This window comes from Myxine glutinosa, chromosome 1 (genome assembly GCF_964187855.1).
Source record: "Myxine glutinosa chromosome 1, kmMyxGlut1.1, whole genome shotgun sequence".
In the NCBI taxonomy this organism is placed as follows: domain Eukaryota; kingdom Metazoa; phylum Chordata; class Myxini; order Myxiniformes; family Myxinidae; genus Myxine; species Myxine glutinosa.
This window is the reverse complement of record NC_136261.1, coordinates 112,671,889-112,691,095: the sequence shown is the minus strand read 5'-3', so window position 1 is coordinate 112,691,095 and position 19,207 is coordinate 112,671,889. Positions and strand designations below refer to the sequence as shown.

Sequence of the window (19,207 nt, the reverse complement as noted above, 5' to 3'; positions counted from 1 at the left end):
TCTTACTTTTACCAGCAACAGAAACTCCATAATCAAGTGAGTTTAGGAAATCAATATATACTCTATCATCTTCACTTTGTGTATTCAAAGGTTCATTGAAATATGTTGAATTAGACCTATTACTTGTTGCCTGTTTTCCATCTTTTGTTAGAAGAAACATTAGTCTTGGAGTTAATTTAAGAGGTGGTTGGGCAAAACTTAAGAACACCAATTTATCATTAAATATCAATACCTTTTCTTTCACATGATGAAACACTGCTGCTTCTTCTGTTGGTATGAGACACGCTTTGGTTTTTGTATCCGCTTTATATTCATTGTTTAAAAGAGCCTTCACAATAAAATTGGGGGGTTTATTTGTCTCCTCAAGTTGCCGAAATAATCCTTCATCATCATATTCTAATTCTCCTATATCTCCAAGTTCTTGCTCCATCATTTGACTAAAATCTTTGAGCATTTGAAGTTTTTTCGGAGTATATTCTATCGTGGGAACTGCAGGTGAAATCATTTGTTGAGTTTTTAAAAGTGGTTTAAAAAATTTCTCTTGTTTTCTTTCAAAGGCTTCTTCACCAATTAGTTTCTGCCTCCGTTTCTTCTTTATCTCTTCCTGTTGTTTAACAACTTTTGAAACTAATTGTTGATGTTCCTTAAACTTTCTTGCTCTTTCTTCAGCATTCATTTATTTATTTTAAAATATCATTTACTGAATTGTAAAGGTCAATCAGAAAATTTTCCTTTTCTTTATCATTAAAGTATATGTGTTCAAATATATCCTTTTCTTTAAATATTTTATCAAACTCTTTATTAGCATTAATACGAATTGTAATTTCTTCTTCACTAATACTCGTATCCCTGCTTTTCATGTGTTGGCGTTGAGTTTCTTCATCAATATCTAAACCGAATGATAAAATATTAACTCCATTATCACTCAGATGTTTTATAATTTGTCTCATTCCTTCTGGATTAGTTTCTAAAATCCCAAGACCACCAGATTTTAGTTTCTTTAACTCACTCTTACAATATGAATATTTTGTTGTGTCAAGAGAAACCTCCTCAAATATTTGACCTTCGTTCCTCAATCGCATATGTTCCTCCATTGAAATGTAGTAATAATCTTCACCTTCTACTTCTCCTGGTCGCATTGCTCTGGTTGTAGTACCTACAATACGAATCATAGGGTGTTTTTTTTTTTTTAACTTACAATCTTTTCATTTTTACTATTCAAGAATTTAGATTTATGAAAGTTCTTTCCTGAAGCAGATTTACCCACAAGATTAATAATAATAGTCATTTATGTGTGTAAAATATCATTTAGTATATCATCTTGTTTCACAACAATATATTTATATTTTTCAATCGTGTGTTTCATGTGAGACTCAAATTCTTTTTTACTACATAACGTAGAGCAATAATCTCTCCAAAAATTATTTATATCGATTGAATTTAACTTGAACAAATTACAAGTATTGGCATTGTTTCTTATTGAGCGAAGGGAGTTGAAAGTATGATTGACTGAGATAAATACAATATTATAAGAAGAATGTCTCCCTCTTGTATAGTAGCTATCCATAACCATTTGGTTTCTCTCATTAACACAATCATCAAAGATAACGAGGTTCTTTTTTGATTTATCTAAATCTTGGGGTGAAGGTATATCATCCGTATTATCACTGAGAATACAAGTTATGGGTTTTGGTTTCGGTTATGATTTCTGTGTATCACAAAATAGTTGTATTATATCCTCAATGTTACAATCATTTAGTTTGTTTTGAAGTTTAAATAAACCAATTATATCTTCTTTTTGAAGACCCACATTAAAACCTTGTGATAGTAGTTGATACTCGGGTTGAAAACTTGACTTTGTGAAAATTATTAAATTATTATAATCTAAAAAGTTGGGGCAAGGAGCATCTTTAAAAGCAAACAGGGTTTTCCACATCCGCTTGAACCAACTATTAGACATCTTAATGAATTTGGAAGATTTTTATGGTTGTTAAATTTTAGCTTGTTTTCCCAAACAGGTAAAAAATCATTCATTTATATATTTGGAAAACAAGTCAGCTAACTTTTTATGAGCTTTTTTAGAAACTCTATCTTTTATCCTGAGTTCAGGTTTAATTTCAAAATAATCCATTATTTTATTTATATAGTATCTTGTATTAACAATTCCATTAAAATTATTTTGAATAATAAATATCATTAAACCCCTATACATTTCCTCAATACAAATAGTCTCTTCCCTTGTAAGAAATGGTGTATTATCATCATAATGCTTAACATTCATCTCTCTTATTAATCTTGTAAAATAATTCATTTTTGGTTCTAATTTAAAAGAGTTATATATATATATATTTTTTTTTTTATTATCATTAATTAAAAGATAATCACAGAATAAACATTGTTTATGCACTTTTGACTCTGTATTTAATCCCACTCTATCACAAGCTGGACAATTCTCTAATTTATTATATGGAGAATCAGGAAATTCAAGAGGCTCAAGATCTGGTATATCGTTTGGATTTATCATATTTATAGAGTAAAAGATTACTTAAACTAAAAATCATCAACATAGAGTAGTATAAATAGTAGTAGTAGTAGTAGTATAATTATCATCCTCATCAGTATCGCTACTTTCATCGGTATCTTCATCATCTATAAAACTACTTTCATAGCTATCGTTTGAAGACAAACTCTCTGTATCATAACTGTCTTCTGTTCCAATAGTATCATCACTATCATGATCCTCAAAGTCTTCACTTGAATAATGACTCATATTTAATTAGCAGAAAAAACATTACCATCTATATCCATATACTTTTTTTCATTAACTGATTCAACTTCTATATTTTTAATATTAAAGGTAATTTTAAAATGGTTCCTAACTACTATTGAGTGAAATGACATTTCTCCTGATATATTAACATCTTTCATTTCATCAAGATTAACATCTTTGGGGTTGTTAAAAAAAAATACAAATTTCACCGTGTTTGGAGCTAATAGTTTTATCCTCCTTTTCGGTAGCTTCAGTAAAAAGAGTTTTATTTTTTGATACTTTTACATCTTTCATTACTTCCTCTAGTTTGTTATAGATCTCCATAAATAGTGGTGAAACTTTTGTTATAACTACTTTAATTGATGATTTCCCAAAGACAGAGAATGCTCTTCCTTTAAAAGGGATTGAGTAGCTCATATTATCCTTCATTATAGGTTTTATCCAAAAGTTATTGTAATCATCTTTGTTCAATTTTACATCCGTGCAATATATTTCAGTATCCTTTTTAAAGGAGGAAATTGATTGAAATTTGTCTTTTGTGTTTTGAAACATTGTATTTATTAAGTAAAAAAGTTAGACATATTAATTTGGATCTGTGCCAAGAATTGATTTTTATTTTAAGCATAGAATTACCTATAAAAGAGCCCATTCTTAAGTGGTTGAAATCATTGATACTATTTCATTTTAAGTGAAGAAATATCTATAAATTACCACGACATTTTCATCAAGTTTTTTACTATATAAATATGGTGGATACAACGTATTGCGACGTTTGTAATCATGAATATCATAAGCGTGCTTTGGCGCACCATCTAACAACAAAAAAGCATAGACGAAATACAGGAGAACTACCTCCAGAGTCTAATGTTAAAAACTGTGATGTCTGCTCTAAGGACATTAAAAAGGTCTGGTATAACAAACATCTTATAACAAAAAAGCATAGGCGAAATACAGGAGCACGACCTCCCATGTCTGATGTTAAACACTGTGATGTCTGTAATAAGGACATTAAAAAGGATGGCTTTAAGTCTCACCTTCAATCACGCAAACACAAGACTATGTCTGGATACTCTATTTAAAACTCTGACGGAGCATTTAAGGGACATATTAAGTTTAGGGTTTTTGAGTTTGGAACTCCTGGACCAAAATCAATAGCTGAGGCAATTGAGATGGTTAAACCTGCTGTTGAAACACTTATAAAACATACGTTGTCTGAGATGAATACTTTGAAGTTTTATATGGGGGTAAAAATGGGTATCGTAAAAGATGATGTTGAAGAAACCCCCTACATGAGAACAGACCCTCACTTTATCACATCATTCCAAGATTTCTTATCATCAGGTGTTTATGGCAAACTTATAAAACAGGAACAGGATGTAGATAATACTGTGGTGGATAGTGGGTATAGTATTAGTAAAATCATTTTCTTAGATATGCACATTCTGAAATCAGACCCTCTTAAAGCTTCTTCTTACATTGATTTACCAAAAGAAATTAAACTTTAAAAAGTGGTTGTTAATATTCAAAACAAAGATAATAAATGTTTCCTATGGTCTGTTCTCGCTCACCTTCATCCCCCACATTGGAACCTTGAGAGAGTATCACATTATAAGAAATATGAGAATACATTAAATGTTAAAGGTTTAAAGTTTCCTATGTCATTGATTGATATTGTAAAATTTGAGAAAATGAATAATCTATCTATTAATGTATATGGATTAACGGATACAAACAAAGTTCAGATATTAAAATTTTCTGATAACTATAAAGATGATAAAACACACATCGACCTTCTTTGTTATAGTTCGGGAGAAAATTGACATTATGCTTGCATCAAAAATTTATCAAGATTAATCACCTCACAAGTAGTCAAAAGAACAAATAAAACCTTACAGAGGAAAAGATTCCCCAGAGGAGTAAGCGATGTCTCAACTTCTTTCATACCTCACATATGAAACTTCTTTCATACCTTAATCACCTCACAAGTAGTCAAAAGAACAAATAAAACCTTACAGAGGAAAAGATTCTCCAGAGGAGTAAGCGATGTCTCAACTTCTTTCATACCAAAGAAAGATTAAACCAACATTCAAAATACTGTAGTAATCATAAATCAACCGTAATTAATATGCCAAAGGTAGGTTCAAACGTTTCATTCAAAGATTTTAACAAATCTATAAAACATCCATTTGTGATATATGCTGATTTTGAAAGTATCCTTGAAAAGATAAACACAGCTTCTCCAGACCCTAAAGGGTCTTACACGAGTAAATATCAAAAACATACTCCTTGTGGTTTCTGTTATTATATCAAATCATCCATAGGTGATGAATACAACAAGTTAGAACTTTACAGAGGAAAAGATTCCCCAGAGGAGTTTGTGAAACGACTAGAAAGAGACTGTGTTCGATTAACCAAGATAATGAGAGAAACCAATAAACCAATGTCCTTAACAAAAGAAGAAGAAACAGGATTTGGGCAGCCAAAGGCTGTCTGTCATATTTGTGAGGAGAAAATTGTTGAAGGTCTAAAGGTTAGAGATCATTGTCATCTCACTGGTAAATATAGAGGTCCGGCTCATCAAAGTTGTAATATTAATTATAAACTCCCCTCTTTCATTCCTGTCTTTCTTCATAACAATGCTCATTATGATACGCATCTATTTATTAATGAACTTTCAAAGACATCTGGAGACATTTCAGCAATTCCTAACACAGATCAGAAATACATTTCATTCACAAAAACAATTCATACATCTCCTATAACTCATATCAGGTTTCTTGATACATTTTAATTTATGGCAAGTCCATTATCTAACTTGGTATCAAATATTAAAAACTTTCTGAGTCTTTCAGAGTATTTCATAAATCAAGAAGAGATTGAACTCTTATCACAAAAGGGGATATATCCGTATGATTATATGGATTCATTTGAGAGATTTGAAGAAACACAACTTCCCTCAAAAGAAAATTTCTATAACGAGTTAAATAAAAGCCATATATCTGATAAAGATTATACTCAAGCACAAAATGTTTGGAAAAGGTTTAATACAAAGAACCTTGGAGAGTATCACGATTTGTATCTTAAAACTGATGTCCTACTATTGGCTGATGTATTTGAGACTTTTAGAACCGTCTGTCATAATACAAATTCCTACGGATTAGACCCCACTCACTATTACACTGCTCCTGGTTTAGCTTGGAGTGCTATGTTAAAAATGACAAAACAGGTTTTGGATTTAATCAGTGATGTAGATATGCTTTTGATGATAGAAAAGGCTAAACGAGGAGGAATATCTCAAGTATGTTCGAGTAGATATGCTAAAGCTAACAACAAATATCCTTCCAATTACGATGCTACAAAAGATAGTTCTTATTTGATGTATTATGATGCTAATAATTTGTATGGATGGGCTATGTCTCAAGCCCTACCTTATGGAGAACTTAGGTGGGTTAAATAGAAAGATTATGAAAAGGTTTTACATGATATCGTTATCTCTACACAAAAAGAATTGAATAAAGCTAAAATAGAATATTATTTTGAGGTTGATTTGAAATATCCTGAAGAACTTCATAATAAACATAAAGATCTGCCTTACGCTCCTGATAAAGAAAGACCAAGAAAAGAATGGTTAAGCGATTATCAACAATCATCTAATACAAAAGCTAAATCAACAGAAAAATTACTTTCTATATTATATAATAAAGGAAATTATGTTTAACACCAAAGGAACTTGAGACAATATTTATCACCAGGGTTAAGAGTGAAGAAGATTCATAGTTTTAAAGTGTAACCAAAGTCATTGGTTGAAGGAGTATATTGATTTTAATACAAAAAGGAGAACAGAGGCAAAGAGATTTTGAGAAGGACTTTTATAAATTGATGAATAATGCTGTATTTGGAAAGATGATGGAAAATGTTAGGAATAGACAAAACATAAGCCTTGCTTCATCTTGGAAACAAGCAACAAAATTAATTAATAGACCCAGTTTTCAAAGAGCAGAGGTGTTTTCAGAGAACTTTTGTGCTATCCATTTGGTTAAAGAGAGTATTGAAATGGATAAACCTATTTATATTGGAACATCAATTCTTGACTTGTCAAAGTCATTAATGTATGATTACTTTTACAATAACTTAAGGAAGAAATATCAAAATGATGTTAATCTACTTTATATGGATACAGATCGTTTTATTTTGAAAATTGATACAGAAGATGTTTGTTCAGATATGATTGATGATATTGATATATATGATACAAGTCGGGTGATTTGTTTTCTTCAAAAAATAAAAAGGTTATTGGAAAGTTTGAGGATGAATTGGGGGGGGGGGGGGGGGGGGTAAGATAATGAGTGAATTTGTGGGATTGAGGTCTAAGGCTTATGCTTAAAAATATATTGATAATAATATTGAAAAGAGTGATAAAAAGTTGAAAGGAATAAAGAAAAATGTTATTAAAGAAATAATAAACTTTGAAAATTATTATAATTGTTTAACTTTAAAGAAAGAAGAGTTTAGAAAAATGAATACGATAAGAAGTTATAAACATCAATTATATTCAGAAGAGGTGAATAAGAAGGCATTGGGAGCTTTTGATGATGAGAGGTTTATTTTAGAAAATGGAATTGATCGTCTCCCTTATGGTTATAAGTGTTAAGATAAATATTTGTGTTATAAGTGTGTTATAACTTATAAGTGTTAAGATAAGGTTATAAGTGATAAGATAAAAAGGGGGGTTAGGGATTTTAGCGGGCTACCGCCACCTTTTTATGAATATATGAATGATAGAACCAAGCAATAACCAAACCAAAGAGTGGAGAAAACAACAACCTTGGTATTTAAATGGAAAACATCATGAATGTGAAAAATATCAAATAAGTCTTATTGAAGAAATAACGGGTAAAAGTAGATAAAACCAATAAGCGAATAAATTTAAATATGAATAAGTTAGAGGCTCTGGGAGGTAATATCCTGGAGTGGACTGAAAACTTTGATGGTTGCCAAGAGATTGGGGGGAAATTAACTTACAATCATCTCAAAATGGTGTGTGGCACTGGGGGATTTCAGACAAGGTCATTAAGAGAAGTATATCATTTCATATCAGCTCAATGACGATACCTAAACCAGGAGTTAAATTCCAATGTTATATTTATCAATATTTTAGATGGTGATTGTTCTTTTAAGAGAATTAAGCTATTACCTAAAAATGAAACACAAATATTCGTTGGGTCTCTGTACGAGTATAATGAAAAATGGGGAGCGTTAATAAGCTAAATGCAGACCATTGACTTCAATGTGTTTTAGTAGTAGGTAAGTGGGCTTAAAAAAGAGGATAAAATGGGTGATTTAGTGCGTTTCAATGCGCTTTCCCCATTCACTTACATGTTAAATGGAGTGTGTCCCAGAACCAACATTTATCCTCTACTGACTCAAGACAGACAGGAAAATATAAGAGAATTTTAAAGGAAAAGTTCTGGGGTCTTGTGTAATGTCGTCCTGCCTTTACTGGTTGGAAACAATGACACTAACAGAGAAGCAACAACAGAGGTAGCAAGTAAGGATCTATGTTTTGGGATCTATGTTTTCCTCTACTCGATATCTTATTCTCAAGAACACTTCACTAATACAGTAATGTCGCATGCTCATGGTGAAAACTGAGATCATCTTTTTTACCTTCGCAAAAGCGGAAGGTTATGTTTTGATCGCTGTGTATTTATTTGTATGTCTGTGTGTGTGTGTGTGTGTATGTTATTCGCATAACTCAAAAAGTATTCAACCGAATTGCATGAAATTTGGTGGGATGATTGGTTATTATACGGGACACATTTGATTAGATTTTGGGAGCAATCGGGTCAAAGGTCAAGGTCAAGGTCACGAAAAGGTCAAAATCGTATTTTTACCAAGTACAGAACAGTAGCTGCGGCGAAGGTATGCGCTCTACCGAGTGCCCGTTCTAGTTTATACTTGAGCTAAAGCTCGCAACAGAGATGACACACGCACACACGGACATACCGATGAGACCAACACCAAACACAGCCACTGAGCTTGGGGGAAGTGCCTTCACTTCCTGATATACTCTGGGTACCAGCACGTCATAACAATGGCGCCGCTTTTCTTGCCGTACTCAGCGGAGCATTTCCTCAAGAAGAATTTCCTCCCAACCGATGGGGATTGTCCATGCTCTATGCTTTTCAAGCAAGGAAGCAGCACGTACCATTTTAAAGTGTCTTTAGTGTGCCGATCTGTGATTACTATGGTAAATGGTTGGTGTATCAATGAGCTGAATATCATCACGCTTTGTTCTGTATCACTGACAATGATGTTCGACTGTGATGTTTCAGGAAACACGATACCTTCTTCTACCTGAAGCCAACCGAGACTATTACATGGTGAAGGCAGCCATCAAGCACACCCTTGTGGAGAAAGGAAGTGATAAATCCAAAAAGTAGGCCTATGCTTATTCTCAGATTGTGTTACTGCTACTACATGTGTCTCTTGAGGTCTATGGGAGGGAGTGGTGGGGGGTTGGGGAGAGAGGGGGGAGGGAGTGTGGGAGAGGAGGTTGACCCCCAAAATAGGTATTTGCTTTCTTCTCCAAAACTACACATACGATTTTGACGAAACTTCACTATAAACTTCACCACCCGTGATGTTGACTGTTTCTCTTGATCAGTGACTGTTTCTCTTGATCCTGGTGAACTTCAGGCCCCACGGTGCTATTTTTTGTTCTGGCTCCATATATTAGCCATCATAACTATGCTGAGGAAACGGAAAGCCCCATTTTTAAAGCCCACATTTACGCAAAGGCAGAAACGAGGAAACATCAGAGTTTGTTTACTGCCACGGTCCGTGCCTAATATGCACCCCGGGCAGTTTGATCAAAAGAAAGAAGAGAGGGGGAGGGTGAGAAATTATTTTTATTTTGATCTTCCTCTTTGTGTTGTCTATATTATTCACAATTCAGCATCTAAAAAGGCTGTGATGAATATCCTATTAACAATATCCTCACTGCCTGAGTGTATAGCTAAGACGGTATCAATACACCTCCTAAAAATTTTCCCCCATTAACAGAATCTGCTGTTTTTTTTTGCAACTACACAAACAATTATATTCCCGTCAGCAAAGCGATGGGTCTTTATCGGGTCTGCACATCATCGATGATGCGGCGTGCTTCTCCCAGCTCGCTTGCCATTGTTCCGGTGTCCCGGCAATGTTGGGGCGAATGCAGCCCCCCTCACCCTCCTTTCCCCGACCTGGCAAGACATCATAGCCCCATGGGAAAGACTATGTTTCCTGCATAACCTTTTGTGTTGCGGCCTGCAGAACGCTAAAAAGGACATTTATGAACAAGAAAGAGCAATCAAAGACTGCAGACCCTCGCCAGGACGTGTTTTCAGTGTTTTTTAAAGGCTTTTGTGTTAAAACAAATATGGCCGAACCACGTGACCGATAACGTCATCGTTATTTTTTTTTCTCCACCAATTTATCCCGAGGATGCTCAAGGAATTTAATCTTAATCGGATGAAGTTTTGTACTTGTCGAATTATGATGTCATAATGGAGGCACCTATGACAAAAACATTAACATAAGTTATTCCACATGGAGAGTTCTTTACAATGAGCCATGTCTCAATTTTTTATATGCAGTGCTTTCGGAGATATAGAGGTGCAAATTTTTTCGGGTTTTCCAAGATGGCGGCCAAACTACGTGACCGATGACGTTATAATTATTTTTCTCTTGACCAATTTATGCCTACATAATGCCCAAGAAATTTCATCTTGATCGGGTGAAGTTTTGTACTTGTCGAATTATGATGTCATAATGGAGGCACCTATGACATCATCATTAACATATTTTATTCCCCATGGAGAGTTCTTTACAATGAGCCATGTCTCATTTTTTTCTATTAAGTGCTTTTGGAGATATAGAGGTGTAATTTTTTTTGTTTTTTCAAAGATGGCGGCCAAATCACATGACCTATGACATCATAGTTATCTGAAAAAAATTCTACAGGTGGAGTTGCACCTATGGTGAAAATTTCCTGTCGATCGGAGCAGTTGCAGAGAAAATCATATTTATTCTGTGCGGACAAACAGACAAATGAAAAATCAGTCAGAGACCGAGGATTTGCCGGAATGTACTTTTTTTATCGGCCATTTTGTATTTTCCCAGGTACCGCACTAACGGCTGCACCGATCGTAACCTGACGAATGAAAACACACAGTTAAAAAGAATGACCTCGGACAAAGACCTTTTATAAGGACATGGGTTGAATCCCTGCTTGTCAACCTACTCCCTGCCATCACGGTCGTCTCTCCAACTCACCCAAAGCCTTCAACTACACATATTAAAACGCTCCTCCTCTTTCATTCCCGTTCTTCAAAGCAAAGCGGTAAAAATTGTTGTATTGAAGGAACTGCGCTCCAACGCGAGTCGAAAGAATTGACGCGACCAAAGACGGAATTCGTCCGAGTTGCTTTATTGAAACAAAACAGCTCAGGTATTCTCCTCAAGCCCGTTTATCGGGCAGCAATATATATACACATTTATGTCGGGAAGTTTGCCCGGCAAAAGCTATACCGGGCATGCCCGGGTGTCAAGGGCGAGCCTTGGAAAGGCGAGTCTGGACCTGCCCGGGCGTGTTTGGCTGCGGCCTGGCAAGTCGAGGCTGGGCGTGCCCGGGCGCTCTGGGCGAGCCCTGGAAAGGCGATAGCGGGCATGCCCGGACGCTCTGGGCGAGCCCTGGAAAGGCGATAGCGGGCATGCCCGGACGCTCTGGGCGAGCCCTGGAAAGGCGATAGCGGGCATGCCCGGTCGCTCTGGGCGAGCCCTGGAAAGGCGAGAGCGGGCATGCCCAGGAAAGACGAGACCGGGCGTGCCCGGGAGGTTCGGGCGTGCCCGGGAACAGTGAGTCCGGGCATGCCCGGGAGAGGCGCGTCTGGCCGTGTTCTGGCCGGTGCAAGGCGATTGTGTGCATCCAGCGGTAACCGCTACACACGCCCCTCCAGAATCGACCTGCACCGGCAGGGTCAATTTAAGGGGGGTCCGGATGACCCGGCCGAAGCGACCCCTGGAGGGTCGTGGGGAGGGGTCCGACGTGGTGGTGGGTGGTCGAGCGGGGGGAACTGTGGACGGGGGGTGGCCTCGCCGCGGAGGAAGGGCCAACCGTGGTGGTCGGTCGACGTCCATGTGTGCCGGTTTGAGGCGGTCCACAGAAATCCGGTCCGGCCGGCTGCCGAAGTCGACGATGAAAGACTTGTCGCCCCGTCGCAGGACCCGGAAGGGCCCGTCGTACGGCGGCCGGAGTGGCCCCCGGTGCGCGTCATGACGCACAAAGACGTACTCCGCTGTGCGAAGCGCCGGGGGGACGTAGGACTGGGGGCCACCGTGGCGGGACGTCGGCACGGGGGCAAATCGTCGGGCGGCCTCCTGGAGGTCCGAGCGCTGGCGAGTGGCGGACCAGGGACTGGTAGCATCGGGCACGAATTCGCCCGGGACGCGGAGCGGCTGGCCGTAGACGAGCGCGGCAGCGGACGCCTGGAGGTCTTCCTTGGGGGCCGTGCGAAGGTCCAAAAGGACCCACGGCAGCCGGTCGGCCCAACCGTCGTCCTGAAGGCCGGCCATGAGTGCGGCCTTCATGGAGCGGTGAAACCGCTCACACAACCCGTTGGCTTGGGGGTGGTAGGCCGTGGTGCGGTGCAGCGTGACCCCCAACGAACGGGCGACCGCGCCCCAAAGCTCAGACGTGAACTGTGGGCCGCGGTCGGACGAGATGTCCGCTGGTGCGCCAAAGCGCGCGACCCAGGTGGCGATGAACGCCTGCGCTACGTCGGCGGTGGTGGTGGAGGTGAGGGGCACGGCCTCCGGCCACCTGGTGGTCCTGTCCACCATGGTGAGCAGGTGGGTGAACCCCCGCGAGGGGGGCAGGGGACCGACCAGGTCCACGTGGACGTGGTCGAAACGCCGTTCAGGCACGGCAAAAGGTGCCAGCGGGGCCTGGGTGTGGCGGTGGACCTTGACCCGCTGGCAGGCCGTGCAGGCGTTGGCCCAGTCGCAGATGTTTTGTCGAAGGCCGTGCCAGACGAAACGCGCCGACACCAGCTTCTGAGAAGCTTTCCGGCCCGGGTGAGAAAGGCCGTGGATGGAGGCGAAGATGCGGCGCTGCCAGGAAACGGGCACGATGGGGCGAGGCTGGCCCTGGGAGACGTCGCAGAGCAGGACGGTGCCCGCGAAGGGAATGTTGGCCAGGCGGAGGCCCGTGTCCGCCGCACGGAGTGCCTGCACCGAGGCGTCGGTGATCTGGTCGGCCGCCATGAGTGCGAAGTCCACGCTGAGGTGGACCGCGTTCGCGCTGGCCCGAGAAAGACAGTCGGCCACGGCGTTGTCTTTGCCGGCGACGTGCCAGATGTCCGTGGTGAACTCCGACACGGCGGAGAGGTGGCGCTGCTGGTGGGCCGACCACGGCTCCGTGACCTTAGCCATTGCGTAGACCAACGGCTTGTGGTCGACGAAAGCCGTGAACGGGCGGCCCTCCAGGAGGTGTCGGAAATGGCGAACGGCCAGGAATAGCCCGAGCAGCTCGCGGTCGAACGTGCTGTAGTTTAACTCGTTCGGCCGGAGTTGCCGGCTGAAAAAAGTGAGTGGCTGCCAAACCCCGTCCACCCATTGCTCATGGACGGCGCCCACCGCGTAGTTGGAGGCGTCCGTAGTGAGGGCGATGGGCGCGTTGAGCACCGGGTGAGCCAGCAGCGTTGCGTCGGCGAGGGCCCGTTTGGCGCTGGCGAAGGCCGCGTCCATGGCCGCGGACCAAACAATGTCATGCTTGGCCGGCTTGCCCCGGAGGGCCTCGTAAAGGGGCCGCATGAGCTGAGCAGCGCGGGGCACGAATCGGTGATAAAAATTCAGCATGCCGAGGAACTCTTGGAGGGCCTTGATGGAACAGGGATGCGGGAACGTGGTGATGGCCTCGACCTTGGTCGGCAGCGGCACGGCCCCGGTCTTGGTGATGCGGTGGCCCAAAAAGTCAACGGTCGTCGCGCCGAAGTGGCATTTGACCGGGTTGACAATTAAGCCGTGCTCGCTGAGGCGACCGAACAGTGTTCGGAGGTGGAGGAGGTGCTCGGTGCGGGACGTGCTGGCGACGAGGATATCGTCCAGATAGACGAAAAGAAACGGCAGGTCGCGCAGCACGCCGTCCATCAAGCGCTGGAACGCCTGGGCCGCGTTCTTGAGGCCAAACGGCATCCGCAAAAATTCGAACAGGCCGAACGGCGTGATGACGGCCGTCTTCGGGACGTCGGCCGCCCGGACAGGTACCTGGTGGTAGCCCCGTATCAGGTCAATTTTCGAAAAGATGACCCGTCCCGCCAAACGGGCAGAAAAGTCCTGAATATGCGGGATCGGGTACCTGTCGGGGGTGGTAGCGTCGTTGAGACTGCGGTAGTCGCCACACGGGCGCCATCCACCCCCTGGCTTTGGCACGATGTGCAGTGGCGAGGCCCACGCGCTATCGGAGCGGCGCACGATGCCGAGGTGCTCCAACGCGTCGAACTCGGCCTTCGCCATGGCGAGCTTGGCCGGGTCGAGGCGGCGGGCCCTGGCGTAGACCGGCGGGCCCGTAGTGGGTATGTGGTGCTCGATCCCGTGCCGCACCGCGACAGCCGAAAACGTCGGCCGCGTGAGGGCCGGGAATTCCACGAGCAGGCGAGCGAACTCGTTCGCTGCCGGGAGGGTGCACGCCAGCTCGGTCGGCGCGGAGCTGCTCATCGTGCACGCCAGGGAGCTGAAGGTCTCGGCGTGGACAAGGCGATGTCGTTTGACGTCGACCAGCAGCCCGTGCGCGCAGAGGAAGTCGGCGCCCAGCAAAGCCACGGGGACGCTGGCGGTAACAAAAGTCCATTGAAAACGCTGGCTGCCGAAGCAGAGGGTGACGACGCGTGGGCCGAAAGTGCGTATGGCCGAGCCATTAGCAGCGACCAAAGAGGGGCCGCAAACGGCGTCCCGCCTGTCCTGCTCGGAGGCGGGTATGACGCTCAGTTGGGCGCCGGTGTTACACAGGAAACGCCGCCCAGACGCTTTGTCCCGAATAAACAGCAAGTTGCCCGAGTAGCCGGCGCTCATGGCTGGGAATGAACGCCGGCCCGGCCGTTTCCCGACCTGCCGAAAGTGCACGGGGGCCGGCACGTCCGAGCCTTGTGTCCGAACCTGGCGTGGTAATAACACCATGCCCGGTCAGGTGGAGGCCCCGGCCGTCGTGTCGGAAGCGGGCGGTGCGGCGTGGCGGCCGCCAGTTGCACCGGCAGTTCGGCCTCCAACCGCGCAGGGTGCTCGGGCGTCGTGGGCGTCGCCTCGGACGGCGGCGGGCTCCAGGTAACCGCGCCGATGTGCTGGCCCGCCGAGGAGATCTTATCGGCTTCCCTGGCGAGGGCGCGGGAATCCGTGATCAACGTGCCAGCCAGGGCGAGGCGTACCGGGTGAGGCAGCTGGCGAAGGAACAGCTCGCGGAACAGAAAATCCGGAGAGTGCTCACCGAGCAACGAGAGCATATAGTCCATGCGCTCGGACGGGCGCGTGTCGCCGAGCTCGGGCAGAGCGAGCAGGCGCCGTGCGCGTGCTGCCGGTGAGAGGGCAAAAGCGTCGAGGAGGAGTGTCTTCAGCGCGTCGTATTTGTCAGCAGCCGGCGGGTGCTCGAGGAGGCTCAAGGCGCGGGCCGCGGTGGCGGAACCGAGCGCCGCCACAACATGGTGGAAGCGGGTGTCGTCCGCGGTGATGCCTCGCAGGGCGAACTGGGAGTCCGCCTGGGCGAACCAAACAGCCGCGTGAGCCTCCCAGAAGGTAGGCAGTTTAAGCGTCACTGCCGGGTCCATGTCGGTAGGTCACCAATGAAGGAACTGCGCTCCAACGCGAGTCGAAAGAATTGACGCGACCAAAGACGGAATTCGTCCGAGTTGCTTTATTGAAACAAAACAGCTCAGGTATTCTCCTCAAGCCCGTTTATCGGGCAGCAATATATATACACATTTATGTCGGGAAGTTTGCCCGGCAAAAGCTATACCGGGCATGCCCGGGTGTCAAGGGCGAGCCTTGGAAAGGCGAGTCTGGACCTGCCCGGGCGTGTTTGGCTGCGGCCTGGCAAGTCGAGGCTGGGCGTGCCCGGGCGCTCTGGGCGAGCCCTGGAAAGGCGATAGCGGGCATGCCCGGACGCTCTGGGCGAGCCCTGGAAAGGCGATAGCGGGCATGCCCGGACGCTCTGGGCGAGCCCTGGAAAGGCGATAGCGGGCATGCCCGGACGCTCTGGGCGAGCCCTGGAAAGGCGAGAGCGGGCATGCCCGGGAAAGACGAGACCGGGCGTGCCCGGGAGGTTCGGGCGTGCCCGGGAACAGTGAGTCCGGGCATGCCCGGGAGAGGCGCGTCTGGCCGTGTTCTGGCCGGTGCAAGGCGATTGTGTGCATCCAGCGGTAACCGCTACAGTATCACCATTATACTGTATATTACTAGCAATGGTACCCGCCCTAAGGGCGGGGCTTCATTTGGGAGGTGCAAATAATTATTTAAACGATTTATATAAATGGGTGGTGAGGGGGCTTGAAGCCAGATTTTAATCGTACAGCCGCCATTGGTGCTCGCCGTCACTGCGATGCGAAGCGAAAGATGCCTCAGAGCTGTCACATTCACAATCGCTATGTCATATGTACTCCCCATACATGTTTCCTTCATTGTAAAAACTACCACGTCAACAGTTAAAAGGATTTTGAGCCGATAGGTGTTACGGCCTTGGCAAGATCGATGGAGACAGCGATCTGTTAGCTTATACACCACCCAAATAGCTAGGTGGAATTCTCTCATGTAGAGATTAAACCCATGTCGTTTGAACTTTGGCAGAGGTCATTATTTACTTTTAATGATATTTATATACGAATCAAAAAGAAGATAATTGGTTTTGGGTCATCCTTTCCGCATATGTCGTGGGATTGTGAGTTGGAGAGATGACCGTGATGGCGGGTACCGTTGCTAGTTAGCAAAAAACGATTTTCACGTTTTGGATGACCTTGAGCTTGACCTTGGGCCTGGAGAGTTAAAAATTTGGCACAGTCTATTCCAGGGCAAGGCAAATATGTGTGTAAAGTGTGGTGATGCTATGTGCAACGATGTAGGCGTAGTACTGCGCACAAACAGACAAACAGACAGACAGACAGACAAACCAACCAACCAACCAACATACTTGCTGGAATCTATTCCGGCAAGTAACAAACAAACGGACTCAAATGCAATACCCTCTTCTCTGGCGAGGGCAATAAAGACAGAGGGTGGTAACATTTGATATGGGGTCAAACAGGTGGATACTTTCAGATACACACAGTGGGGTGGGGTGAACGTCGTCCATCTAGACAAAATGGTGATGCATATCGGATATCACATGTACAATTACCTCTACGCTTATCCTAAACACTTAATAATGAAATAACTATGCTATATTTGGCATTTATTAACCCCTCTGAGTCATTTCCACAACAATATAATTTCAATTATTAACATATTGTGTGTTTTTCTTTTTTATAATTCTCTTTGCACTCTTGACTACCTTATTTTCACCAGCCCTGCTGCATTGTTTGGTGAAAATACTTCAGCCAGAAAATTCAAACTTCTCCATCCAGATTTTGTCAGGTTTCTCAGAAACAGGTAAGTTTATAACAATTTCATGAAATCCTTGAAATGTAGCTTGCTTTACTTTTGAGGATGTTTAACCTTGCATCAATATCTCTTCAAAGTATAAGCTTGCAGAACCTGAGGGGTCATCTATTTATTACATAAGTGGGGACGGGAAGGGGGTTGGGTGCTGGCTGGAAAAATTAAAATGGTGAAAGGGAATAGAAAGAAGGATTGTAAGAGGGGGAGAAAAGAAGGTCGGGGGAATGTGGGGAGAGTGGGGAAAGAAGGAAAAGAGGCTTAGGAACAGATACGAGTCGAATGATAAAATTCTGAAAGAGCAAAGTAAAATATTTCTGCCATATTTGCATAAGCAATACATACATTGTCTCGAAATGTCGTCTCCCACGAATGCCAGGTAGATGGTTATATGTTTTTTCCAACTGGCAATGTGCTATTTTTGAGACCAGGTCTGGAACTGACGCCATTACATTTTTAACTTGAATCCAAATATCACATACAAATAACCCACCATGTTGTGGCATATTGATATTTCAACAGGGAACTAGCACACAGTGGCCTTCTGCTTTCGAAATATACCTTAGGAACTTGAATAGTTCACAACTTAAATCCAGACAGGACAGCCAGCGTTACTTCGCTCCCAAAGGACTGAGCTTTGAGATATACTGGTCCGAGGTGGCTTGACACTGGATTAGCACCTGAGCAAGTCAGCCCATTGGCGTGCACACGGCCATTTAACTTTTCCTGCCACCCTTTTCTGGTGTGGTTACCAGCGCAGTAACTGAAGGCAGATTTTTGAATAGGCCAAATTTTTTTTAGGTCAGACAATCAAATACATTCAAAAGCTTGAAAAATCCAATATTCAAAATATAAATTTCTGAATAAATATCCCTCATATGTTAAGAGAAGAATATACTATTGGGTAACACAAAGCAAAAAAGCAAAATATACGAGCTATATGTTAAAAGTAAAATAAAAAAGTGTTCACTCGGTCACCATGTTTCTATGATCTTGAAAACGGGTGGCATGGTTTACAGAATATTTCGAACCAGCTCCAATCATAGTCTTTCAACCATTTTCTTTTCAAAATTTTCATTTTCAAAATGGTCTTTCTGTCTTCCACCGACTCCTCTCCAGCCTTGCTGCCCCAGCTCTGTCTGTGCTCTGTCCACCAAATATTCCTACAGGTCGCACAAGATCTGCCAGCAACCCTCTTCTGGTTAAACTGCCAAAATCTAGGCTCTCTGCTCACCTTCACTCTTTCTCCCGTCTCTGGAACAAACTCCCTCACTCTCTTCAATCCCACTCCTCTCTCCAGGTCTTTAAAACAGCTGTTCACCACCATCTCTTATCTTACCCCAATACCCCATTCACCCCAGATCCACTTTTTTGAAATTCCGACTTCTTTCCTGGAAGTCCTAGCAGTGTCCATGTGTTTTATACCTCTCCCACCCCACCCCCACCCCCCCCCCCACCCCCTTCCTGTGCCTCCTCCCCCTAAGCCCTCTCCCTCCCACAGATCTCCCGATGTCCCTGCTCTCAAATGTTGTACTTGTGTCCTTCCCTCTCTCTCCCCATCTTGTCTCCCGCTCCGTTTATATTATGTTTTATGTGTCACTTTGTCTTTTTGTGATTAATCCTAGCTCTTACACGAGCCTCGATCTTGTATACAAAAAAAATAAAAAAATTGAAGGTCACAACATTGCAACTTGCCTCCAATTAATTTAGTTGGAAAGATGAAACCAGAAGGAGTCAGCCTTCTTGGTTCATCTTTTG

General features: G+C 43.5%; 1 protein-coding gene across 2 annotated transcripts in view; it reads left to right on the top strand.

The window, feature by feature from the left end:
• Positions 1 to 19,207, top strand: part of LOC137427534 (alpha-N-acetylgalactosaminide alpha-2,6-sialyltransferase 2-like) — a 139,193-nt gene that overhangs the window by 100,806 nt on the left and 19,180 nt on the right. For both annotated transcript variants that reach the window (XM_068117107.2, XM_078776238.1), the window contains 2 exons: positions 9,106 to 9,209; positions 17,360 to 17,443. In XM_068117107.2, the coding sequence (XP_067973208.2) occupies positions 9,106 to 9,209; positions 17,360 to 17,443 (188 nt within the window). The remainder of the gene's footprint in view (positions 1 to 9,105; positions 9,210 to 17,359; positions 17,444 to 19,207) is intronic.